The following is a 12,708-nucleotide window of genomic DNA, read 5'->3' on the forward strand; positions in this document are numbered from 1 at the left end:
ATTTGTCTTGGTGTGGTCACAGTACAAACACTTACTGAACCCTCATACATCAGCTTTAACTGCACTGTCTCCCTTCAGCTGCGGAGGACAATGGTTAATCTTAATTTCCGTCTTCATTTTGGAGGTCTTGACACTTGATCTTGGCTTCGGTGTTCTTGAGAGAATCTGATTCATTATCTGTGAAGGGATTAAATGTTCATGAGAGGATCTTTTATGAAGGAATGTACAAAACAGCATTTATTGTATATCTTATATTACCACGTTAAAGGATTAGTCAATTTTTTTTTTTTAAATTCAGATAATTTACTAACCACCATGTCATCCAAAATGTTGATGTCTTTCTTTGTTCAGTTGAGAAAAAAATATGTTTTTTGAGGAAAACATCACAGGATTTTTCTCATTTTAATGGACTTAAATGGACCCCAACACTTAACAGTTTTAATGCAGTTAAAATTGCAGTTTCAATGGAGTTTCAAAGGACTCTAAACGATCCCAAACGATGCATAAGGGTCTTATCTAGCGAAACGATTGTCATTTTTGGCCAGAAAAGTAAAAAATAAGCACTTTTAAACCATAACTTCTCGCCTTTCTCCTTTCCTTTTGACGCGCCAGCGCGACCTCACGTAATTGCGTAATGACGTAGAAAGGTCACGCGTTACATATATGAAACGCACATTTGCCGTCCATTTTAAACAATAAATTGACACAAAGACAATAATTAGTACCATTCGACACACAACAATGTCGGAACGGTCCTCTTTCTCCACACTTGTAAACACTGTGGTGCAGAGGCGCGGGAAGATATTTTCGGTAGGGGGTGCGGGGGGGGGGGGATAGAATAGAGTTATAGAATTCTAATGTTGTTCACAAGCTCTGTATTCTGCAGACCACTCTACCCATGTCTTCTTTTAAAATAATCACTCCCCCCTCCCATCCATAAAGTAGCCTACAGCTGAGCTGACGGGGCATACAAACTATTTAGCCTATTGCAACATAGTAGAGATTCTCTGTCCAGGACGTTATTTTCCGCTACTATCCTCGGGCCGGGCCGATATAAGCATATTTTTAATCATTACTTTATTAGCCCAATTGGGGAGAAAGCTATGCCATAATCAGAAATATTATATATACTTTATTTAGGCCAAAGTAACAAATGTTTCCAAAAAGTTACACAAATTACAAATTACAAAATGATTTGTAAAAGTTACAAAATGCAACGCGAGTCAGGTGCGGAGTCTCCTCTGGCACGCATCACGCACCGGGCATGCTGTGCGGTATGGTGGAGCTTAAGTGCAACATGGAGTTTGAAGATGTAAAGAAAAAAGAAAAACAGGAAAATTAACTTTGAGCAAGTTCGGAGGATTGTCGGGGGTATGGAACCAGTTTATGTACACATATGCATTCTCACTGGTCCCAGTACGCCTTTTTGTTGTCCTTTGGTTAAGTTTTTAATATTTCTAAACTCTAACATAATAACTTTATTGACACTACTCGAGTTAAGGCGATTATAGACCTTTCAATTCACGGGTTTCATTTAATTCTATTTTTACACGTAAATGTAATATTTGTGTTTGTTTCACTTTGCCATGCCTCCTGCGGTGTAAAAATAAGATATTTTTCGACTTTAAAATTCCAAAATCATGTCCTAAATTGTCGGAATATATTCCAAATGGATTCATTTGAATTTATAGACGTTTAACATTAAAGAGTAACTAAACCCTAAACCAACTTTTTTTAGTTAATGATCTGTAAGAATGATCCTTTATTAGTGCTGTTCATTGATTTTAGTAAGTTTTTTGACATTAATATATAAAGTGTTTCAATACTGCAATATATGGTGTAAAAATGTCTAAGTGCTGCCCTCTTCAGGTTGAACGGTGGCTACTGCAGCTGAATTTTCCTATTGGATGTTGGGTCCAAAAAAAGACCTTGTGACGTAAGCAGGTTCAAGCTCACCACGCCCTTGTTACGATCTCACCACACACTTGGTACGAGCTTAGTTCGTCCCCTCTATCTCTGTAGGGATCTGCCCACTTTTCTTGCATTTTTCAAATATTGCCAGTGGGTGGAGTCAGGCTTTGACCAGGGGTTTAGTTACGCTTTAAAATCGATGCATGGGAATAATTTATATAATTTTTTTGAAATACCTTTTAAATGTCGCATGCATGTTCCTTATGGTACATATATAATTTAGTTCATTTTACGTCGTTTTAATAATTTTATTCACCCGTTTATACTTTCATTCAATAAAGCACATGTTCTGTAACATTTACAAGTGCGTTAAACACCGCAAAACAATTTGGCTATATTTTTAAATCTTTTTGAAAAGATGACGAACTAGAAAATAGTTTACTGAATCTAGCTTGTACGCATTTTTCCATCGGAATATGTTTAAAATATCAAAATGGGCCAACATATTTTGATAAAAATATATTCTAAAACCATGCTAAATTATTTTAAGAGTAGTAGACCTTCTCATATAGGCCAACCACACTCCACAGTTCATTCTTGTTCGTTTTATATGTGTTTCATTGTTGCATGCACTTTTTACGCATGCAAACTAAAATGTTATTTATATAGTGCGACCATTGTAAATCAATGCGAATCATTGTAAAAATGTATTAGCAATACATGCCTTAATAATTAGTCCTCGGGAATTTTGCGTTGTGTGATTGAAAAAAATCCAAAATTCTCTTTTGAGACATTGGGAAGCTGATAAACTCATTCGGCGTTCAGTATGTGGCTGTGAGTGTGCGTGCTTGTGTGTTATGCTTATGCCTATTACAGCATATCGGCTGAATGCAATCACGTGGTCAAGACAGAATCTGATAGAATCTGGCTAATACACAATGAAATAAATTAAATCATTTTTAAAATTACTAAAATTATCCCTCTCTTCATCACACACCTAAAACATGGCATACAAAATGTCTTTGTACAGAAACAAACCAAAATCAAGAGATATTTATAAGAAATAATTTTACTGTCATCGCAGTTTTAAATCTCTGCCACCAGGGGGTGCTGCAGCACCCCCACTTCCCACGCCCCTGCTGGGGTGTAGTTTCGATACGTCATCCGTGACTTCTTGACGTGATGACGTATTATGTGAGGTCGCGCTGGCTCGTCACACAGCTGGAGGATATTTTTATTTTTATTGCCACAATTATTTCGCTAGATAAGACCATTATGCCTCGTTTGGGATCTTTTAGAGTCCTTTGAAACTGCAATTTTAAACTGCATTAAAACTGTTAAGTGTTGGGGTCCATTAAAGTCCATTAAATGAGAAAATCCTGGAATGTTTTTCTCAAAAAACATAATTTTTTCTCGACTGAACAAAGAAAGACATCAACATTTTGGATGACATGGTGGTGAGTAAATTATCTGGATTTTTTAAGAAAATTGACAAATTCTTTAAAATATAAACAATGTTTACCGTGATTTTTACTTGTAAAATATGTATCTTTTTAAGTATTTATTATAAGAATATATTATATTTTTTATCATCATACAAGAATTTCTTTTCTATTGTTTGCCATACTTAAAAAAATAAAATTCTGTTTAGCTAAACATCTAACTTATTCATTACAGAAAACAGATTTCATGTTTTTCCCATAAATTTCACAAACAAAACTTTCCGTGTCAATCCCATGTGGGAGAACATTCCTGAAAACTTACTGTTTCAAGAACCCCCCTTGATATCATTTTTTTCTTTTCCAGACTGTCCGATGACCAGGTGGACAAACTGGATGAGGTGTACCAAGCCGTGCGGCGGGGGGGTCCAGGAGCGCATGCTGGTTTTGCCGAAAAAGTTCAAAGGCCCTGAGTACAAACACTGCAAAAACTTGAAGGAGTCCCGCGCTTGCAACGTGCACCTGTGCTAAAAGAGACAGTGTATCACTGTAATACACACACCCTGTCACAGTCACACGTCTCAGCTTATAAATGGCCGAAGTCGAGCAGCGTAGTTTTACACCAGGGTTTCCAGCAGGGGGAGCCGGCGAGAGCGTGTGTACCACAGTTACAGCTTATTATAGGATTTTAGAGTTACACACAACGTGGATCAGGCCTGTTATCCGTGATTAGTTTTAGTTGCCTTCTTAGCAGGCGTATATACTGTATTAATGTTTAACCAACACTTTTCAGTACAACTTCACAATCATACACTAAATCATCTGTGCACACTTAATTTTTAAGAAGAATGACATTTGCAGTTCAAAGGTCTAAACGGATACATGCAATATATACATACAAATATAAGTAGCATTTTTTGTTTTATGCATCCAAAATGCATTATCAGTTTATCAGGTGAAATATCAGGTGCGGAAAACATTCTTTTGATCCCCGTTCGTAATACAAGGTCAAAAACAGCAGGATTTCACCGCCTCTATTGAACGATATCAAGGTGGGTCACCCACAATCGATGCCCAATTGATTCAAACAGCAAGCATTTGGTGAAAATGGGATTGCTGTGCAATTGGCACAGCATGTGTGTGTGTGGTCTTCTTGACTGAAAATGGTGTTGAATAGAAACCAAATCAGGTTTATATGGAATAAAGCATTGGCTTGCGAAAAGTTTAACATTATTGTCCAGGATTACAGTATAAAGCACAGGTAAGCATAACCATTCACGTTTCTTTATTTTGTTTTATAAATCGTGGTATATTTACAGAGTTTAAAATAGATTTGTGACTTTTTATTGCATTAATAGATGTATAATAGGCTAATGTAAAAATATTAACAGATTTATAGGGTAAGAAGGCCTTTAAATTAGACATTTTATTACTTTTACTGTGGAATATTGATATACTTGTATTCAGCTTCGGAAAGCCTCGCCAAAGTCATGTGTGGATTTTACTCCATTTCTCTCCTGTTTTTTTCCCCTGTATTTTCCATTCATCCATTCGCTCACAATATTCTACTATTTTGGAATAAATCTTCTTTACAATAAAATTTTGTGACTATGTTTTTGGATTGGTTGGTGCATTTTTTTCCTAATGTATGATGCAAAGCTGAAAGCTGCAATACTGTTACTAAATATGTTTTTTTTTATTTTAGCACCACACATTAAACATATTTTTTCACATGATTTATAATTTATTTGTCATATATTTGAATAACTTTTTGAGTAACTACCTATATGAAAAATAAGTAGTAGTATACTATTATAATAAACTGTAATAAAATAGATACGGTAGTATGCTAGTTTTCTAGTACAATTTATTATAGTTTACACTACAGAATAATAAAGTATAAATTAACATATATACTACAATTTACTACTGTTAGTACTACTATAGAAAAAAGGTCGGACAGTTTCTCTTTATGACCACTAGGGGGAGGCAGTGAATTGTGTTAAACAATTATGTAAATGCCACAGTTCGCCACTAAGTGGTATCGTGAGTTTCAATTAACTTTTATAAACACATGGCCCAAAATTGCAGTTAAAACAAGTGTTTAACAAATTTGAAACGGTTTAATCGTGAGTTATAAATGTTAAGTGAGCAAAATTGTAAATAATAATGATTTTTTTTTACATAAACATATGCTCAAATTAAATCAAGTTCTGTCTGCATGGTATTTTTAAGGCATGCTTACAGTGGGTTGATTGGGAAATATGTAAGATAAGTGTCATTTGTCCGTCTGTAATTAACTGTATTAGCAGTTTGTAATCGTTTAAATACGTTCGTTAGCTTTATGGTTGTCATTTTCAGTGGTCTACTCGTGTTCAAGTGCTGAGCTGTTACATTATATGGTGATACATTTATTTAGGTTTTTGCTTTTGCCATTTAAAGCTTTTATGAAACTCCTACAGTTATTTGGGTTGACAAGAATGAGGTAACGGCGTCACGAGGAAAAACAGAAGAGGTTTTCCGAAACACGATTCTCTGTTGTAACGCATCACGTCTCGCACTAGCACTGAGAAGAGAATTAAACTGGGGCAAAACACAGGTATGGTTGTCATGGTAACACAAGCATCAAGTCATTTTATTGTGAAACATCGACAGGGCAGCGAGTGATTATTTAAGTTGTGCTTCTTATAAATAATTCATTTCGTGACGTTCGCTATGTAGTTCATTTGCAGAGTAGATTCTACTATGGCAAAGGATTTACTCATGAATATTGATTAGGGTACGTGCATATCGAACGCCTTCAGCACCACGCAGGCTATTTAATATTCATTAGGTAAGTATTCGCTGCAGTAGTATAGTTTTAAAAGGCATACATTAGCAGCAGCAACTAATGAATGAGTTTTCTTTCTTTGCAAAGGAAATTAAACGTTTTGCTTTAAAACATTTACAACAAATAACAGTTCGCTGTTTATCTAGACCAGATGTGCATCAACGTTGCGTTGGTTACTATGAGCAACGGTAGACTGCGTGTTTTTTTAGAATCGCCATCCCCTGGTCTCAGAATAAAGATGTTGTAGGATTACACCACTGAATCATTCAGGTAATTTTGACGTCATCCATGTTGTGACATCATTACCCTACTCATGTTGTGACATCATTACCCTACTATTGTTCCGTGTGCGTGTGCGCGTGCGCGTGCGCGTGCGCGTGTGCGTGTGTGGAATTCAAGCTCAAGTGCTTTAAAGCTCTGCAACAAGAGAATGTGCTGTACTGTTCCCTAGAAAAAGAACATTTGTCCTTAACAGGGACAAATAAAGTAATAAGTAAGTAATAAGTAACATGATGGGGAATATAAGAATGATTTACATCTAAGAAATCTAGCACCTAATGTAAACCATTATTGCTTTAGTCTTGTAATGACTATTGAAGTGGGGTTCACTTGCACTTTATTTTGGCTGTTTAGACTGGAAGTACTTTAAAGTCAAATTATCACACCACAAAAAACTTTAACCACCCAGCCAATTTAAATGGTTAAAAACGGTAAATAAAAGAAAATATCAAAATCTTGGTATTTTACGTCAAATCTTGGATAAACAGGCAAGATTATCTGCTCTCAATCGTTGGGTGCGTGGCCGCTGTGAGCGCTAAAACCGCTTTCAAATACAACTAAGCTGAATGGATGCTGGTATGGAGAGGTTCTGGCTAGAGGGGATACAGCTATGGCCACAAGATGTTGGGTATAGAGGTAGGATAAAAACAGCTCTCATCTGGCGATTTTATGAGATTTTGGTTGAAGCTGTATCACTCCTGGCCACAACCACGTCGAGATTGTGTTAGGGGTGGGGCCATGCTCAGGTGCGTCATCGAGCCACCGCTTTAACCCCGCCCAAATACTCCTGAACAAGTTTAACTCACTTCACAATTCAGTAATTAAACAGTTCACAGTCTTTGTAATGTGTTTTTAGCAATACATTTCTAATATTATAATGTGCCATAATAAATGACTTTACACAGACTTTAACAGTATATTAAACAATTCATCACAATTTATGTTTTTACAATTAGGGGTGGGTTTCATTTTTAAACCACATGTATTTCACAAGTTCACACTTACCAATAAGTCAAATAAGTGGACACCTGATTGCTGACTGCTGGTCGCATTTATGAGATGGATTGGCGGATTATTTGAACATGTTCCTCCCAAACTTTGTTAATAAAACATCATATAATAATAATTATTTAAAAAAAACAAGATTTGATAGTTTAACTCGAAATGTTTTTGTATTAACCTGTTACGCTACACAACTTTGTTTCCATTTTGGGTTGGGCCATTTAGATTATAACTGGAGATTTCAGTAGATATATCCTAAAAATCCCTATGGACAATAAGGACTTTTACTGTTACTTTCTATGAACACAGTGGTGTCATATCTCCATCTGCTCGATTTACGAGTCAGTTAACCTGATGTATCTCAACATAAATTGTTGGATATTCTCCTTTGAGCTCACACTGGTGTTCTTGAGGGCTTCAGTCTTTACAAATCTGATAAGAAAAACAGAAAAAATCAATGTCGTGTCCAGACATGGCGAGACATGTTTGCTGGTAAAGAACTTAGCAGTTTTATTACCCTCAACCTTTTAGAAGAGGACATTTATTTTTGGCAGATAGTGGTAATCATGTTGAAAGATGATTTCATTTCACTTTACTGTAATTTTCTTTTGTTTTATTCATTTATTCATTTGCACACAATGGATCTCTAAATGGATTTTTAAAGCCAGCCACAAAAAGCGTGTGTAACTCTCTATAGGCCTTATTGCAGTGGCAGCTCGTAAATGGTCTTCTAAGGGGCACAAATTCAAAATATGTGTTCGGAGTGTCATGTGTGTTGCTCGTGTTTTCTAAAATATGTGTTTTTTGAGTCATGTGCATCATGTGTTTTGTCAAAATAAGTGCTTGCTGCACCCGCGTCAAAACCGTTTATGATAAAAGAGACGCTCGCGTTCACAAAATACACTCCCTTAACACTAAACTCTGATTACGCATGAGATTATGCGAGTATCTGGCAAATGTGAGCGTCTCTTTTATCATAAACCCTTTAGACGCGTCTGCAGCAGGCACTTATTTTGACAAAACACGTGATGCACATAGGATCACTCGATGCATATTTTGAAATTACAAACCACACACATGACGGGCTACATACATGTTGTGACGAACTTTGCATCGTGCACCCTTGAAAAAAGAATCCACTGGCCGCCACTGGCCTACACTATATAAAGAAGCTATTTCAAAAGATCAGTAATTCACCTCCATCTCCCATTGGCTATATTGTGAAAGTACTGACATTATAATCCCGATTAAACATGTCTGATATAATCGGGGCCGATAATCCTGTAGTGAGCGCCTGGCTTTACTGATAACCGTTTTTAAAAATCAATAAGGTTCTCAAGGCTATAGCGCTGTATCATGAATAAGTCACGTCTGAAGGGGTTGCAGACACTCGACTTCACTTCATGCCTAACCACGCCCTTTAGCCTTGACTTATTCAATACAGCGCAGCCTCTCGTACCTTATTGCTTACGTATCTGTGTGTTTTGTTCATTTCACATGTGTTGTTGAATAAAAACATAGCACACAGGCCTTGACACATTTTGAACCTTTTGTAACGCCAAACTAAATCTTTAAAACGCAGCAGATGCTGCAAAAACACTGCAGCGGTGAAAGATGTTGTACTGGTGCACTGAGACTCAACCCAGAAGTGGACATTTTGGATGTCTCCGTCATCTAACACCCCTTAATTAACATAACAGTTTAGTAGTAGAGATTGTAAGACCTGAACAGGACGTGTACCAAAAAAAAAAGTCAATTCAACCTTCTATAGGCTACCTGTGATAAGTTGACATAACTTATAAAAACAAGTTAAAATTGTTTAACTTACTTTTTAGGTTAAAGTAACATACAAATATATGTTGATTTTGACAAAAATGCTGCATTTTTTTACAGTCTAATTGGATCGTTTGAAGTTGGGTCATGTTGCTATTTGGGTGATTCTTACGAAATTAGACTTATGAGGTGTCATGAAACATTTTGAATTTTTTTTTTAATGCTATCAAAATAAGAATCTTTCAGTTACAAACATCTCTTCATGTACTATTTTGCACATGATTTCAAATGACATCATACAAACTAATTTTGTTGTTTTTTCCACATTTAAGGGGAAAATTTTCATTACCACAACGTGTTCATGACTGGATTTGGATTCTTTGACATGGAAATATTTATAATTAAAAAATCTAAAAAATAAAAAACTTCAGTGCATGTTATACTATAAACATTCACAGTAAAGAAACATGTGGTATTTGGTGATCATTGGTAAATGTAGAGACAATAATAAGGAATTTAAATGTGTACAAGAAAATTTTTCTCATCCTCCGCAACAATTTTCAATCATTGTTTAAGCCCTCAAGGAACTAACATTTTCAAAAAAAAAATTTGTTGGAAGGGACATAATTGACTGTGACACTCAAGATGGCTACCAGGTAAGCAGTTCTTATTTTTTCTCTCCAGATAAAAGTTAAAATTTTGTTTTGTTTGTACCTAGACAACTTTTTAGTTCTCATTACCGAAACATGAGTTTGTAAATGCAGATATTTAATGTAATATCATGTTGCGGTAATGATAATTTTTGATAATGATAATCTAAAAAATATAAATTATTCTATAGGAAATATTTTTTAAATCCTCTAAAATTAATGGTTATAGTTCAGACCTTAATCTTATATCTGCAAAAAAAAAATTGGCTTCAAGTGCTTTTTAAAAATTCTGATGCTGGACACCTTCTAAATTTGGATTTTGTGAGAATCACCCATTTTCTATTCGCTTCCATCTTTTCCCAGCCCAGATGCCATATCATATGACTGGAAGTAAAGAAAGATAATTTTAAGGAGGGGAGGAGATTTGCGCTTTTGATTTAAGATTATGAGGGCACTTTTTTTTTTAAATAACGAGGCTAACAGATATACCACAATAATCCAAAACAAATGACAGTTTTTCATTTCAATTTCATTGCGACTTTAACTCCATATGCTAAGTTTTTTTTAAGTGTACCAGGTTGCTTTTGAGTTATTGTGTCACTTGTTTTTGTTTTCAAGCTATAACAATATCGAACGAGCTAACCAAAATAGCATTTTATGGTGCATCCCTGAGAGACTTTGCAAATGCCACCATATGCTGCCATGCTAGTGATGCTGAAGTGACATTTTCAAAGGTAACGGCATCAGTCTGAAAAAATGACTTAACTTGACAATTACAGAGTGGTCTTTTTCGGCGAATCTGACTATTTCTCAGCAGGAGTCTCCCCAATTTGGCCAATACAGAGAACGTTTTGGATCAAAACAGGTTCACAGCTTGTTAAAACGAGTTACCATAGAAATGCAAAGAGTTATAGCTATAGGTACACGAAGAACAGATCTTTTAATAGTAACAACATTTTTAGAGCTATTAACTCCCATGCAAACATTTACTTGTCATTGCTTCCAGGTGATATTGAAACACCATGGCAACCTTTAAAAGTTCCATGGGCTCTTATATTGATGGCATTTATATTTTGGTGATATAGATGCATCAACATACAGACCGAAAATGTCATAATGCAGTGGACACAGCCTCCCACCTGAGTGATCTCAGCTGCTCTGACAGACCGATTCAGCTGTGATTATTTATTTTTTAACCTCATTACAGATGACACAAATGTCTCCTTCAGCAGAGGGACTGTTGCCATAGTAACAGAGTGCAGCAATGGCACATTGACCTCTTATGGGACATGCCCTTTCCGAGTTTTTATACTATTATACACATAGTCAACCAATCACTGTGCACTCAAGGCCTATGATGTTATATGTCAGTGTACTGGCAACATGATGTCATTGCCGGTAAGTAATAGCGGACAAAACATGAGATTTACCCCATCCAAAGATTGTTAATGAACAAGATGCATTAATTTTAAAATTATTGGCCATACATACTTCTGTGAAAATGCTGCTTTTATCTACACTGTACTGTACATACTTCAAAATAAATGGTCAAAAAATTACCCTTTCAAAAAGTAGCCCACACCTTTGCTCCTAAAGAGTACCTAAGTGGTGCATATGGTACCAATTGTATACATATCTGCAGTGTTGGGGAAAGTTACTTTTAAAAGTAATGCATTACAATATTAAATTACTCCCCAAAAAAGTAACTAATTGCGTTACTTAGTTACTTTTCATGGAAAGTAATGCTTACGTTACTTTTAAGTTACTTTTTTCTTACTTGGCTGAGGCTTGATCTCTTTCAGGCCTTGCAGGTGTTTTTTATGATCGCAAAAATGTCAAGCTATGGCCGCACAGAGTGCGTAATTCTATGTTAATATTTTCAGTTTAATTCAGTACATTATTTTATTTTTAAATTGAATTAATTAAACTGAAAAGTTACTCGCATTACTTTTTAAAAAAGTTACTTAAATATTAATGTACATTTATAAAGTAATGTGTTACTTTACTCGTTACTTCAGAAAAGTAATATTATTACGTAATGCGCGTTACTTTTAATGCGTTACCCCCAACACTGCATATCTGTACCTAAATTATAAATATTATGACATTTTCAAGGGTTACGGCCCCAGTGACCAGTGTTGGGGAAAGTTACTTTTAAAAGTAATGCATTACGATATTAAGTTACTCCACAAAAAGTAACTAAATACGTTTCTTAGTTACTTTTCTGCGTTACTGTTAATTTACTTTTGCGTTACTTTTTGTTATTTGGCTAAGACTTGATCTCTTTCAGGCCTTGCAGGTGTTTTTATGAGTGAGAAGTTCTGCATTCAGAAATTGCATATTTTCATCGCCAAAATGTCAAGCTCTGGCCGGTTATCTGCGTTTTTGACTCAAACTGTTCACGCTCAGGCGCAGACGTACATAGTGCGTAATTCTACGTGACTAAGTTCTGTTTATTTCAGTAAATAATTTTTTTTAAAATCAAATTAATTAAACTGAAAAGTAATTGCACTACTTTTTTAAAAAGTAACTCAGATATTAATGTGTGCATTTATAAAGTAATGCGTTACTTTACTCGTTACTTCAGAAAAGTAATATTATTACGTAATGCACGTTACTTGTAATGCGTTTACCCCAAAACTGCCAGTGACATCTTGGGACCTTTTTGACTATTTTTTTCTGACATTGCTACCATGCACTAGGTTGTAACCCTGTTTTCCCTGCTCACCAAAGGCCATTTTTAGTCTCATTTGGTTCTCAGTGAGTAATTTAGGACAGTCTGGTATGCATTTCAAATAAACTGTTCTTAGTTTTCCTAAGATGT

At 35.5% G+C, this 12,708-nt stretch overlaps 1 protein-coding gene across 1 annotated transcript in view; it reads left to right on the forward strand.

Annotated features, from left to right (window-relative positions):
- The window catches only part of spon1b (spondin 1b), an 80,079-nt gene extending 75,116 nt beyond the window's left edge, over positions 1-4,963 (forward strand). The window contains exon 16 of the mRNA XM_055193121.2: positions 3,718-4,963. Coding sequence (XP_055049096.2) covers positions 3,718-3,881 — 164 coding nt within the window. The 3' untranslated portion in view covers positions 3,882-4,963. The remainder of the gene's footprint in view (positions 1-3,717) is intronic.
- The last annotated feature ends 7,745 nt before the right edge of the window (positions 4,964-12,708 follow it).

This window comes from Misgurnus anguillicaudatus, chromosome 6, assembly GCF_027580225.2.
Source record: "Misgurnus anguillicaudatus chromosome 6, ASM2758022v2, whole genome shotgun sequence".
Taxonomy (NCBI): domain Eukaryota; kingdom Metazoa; phylum Chordata; class Actinopteri; order Cypriniformes; family Cobitidae; genus Misgurnus; species Misgurnus anguillicaudatus.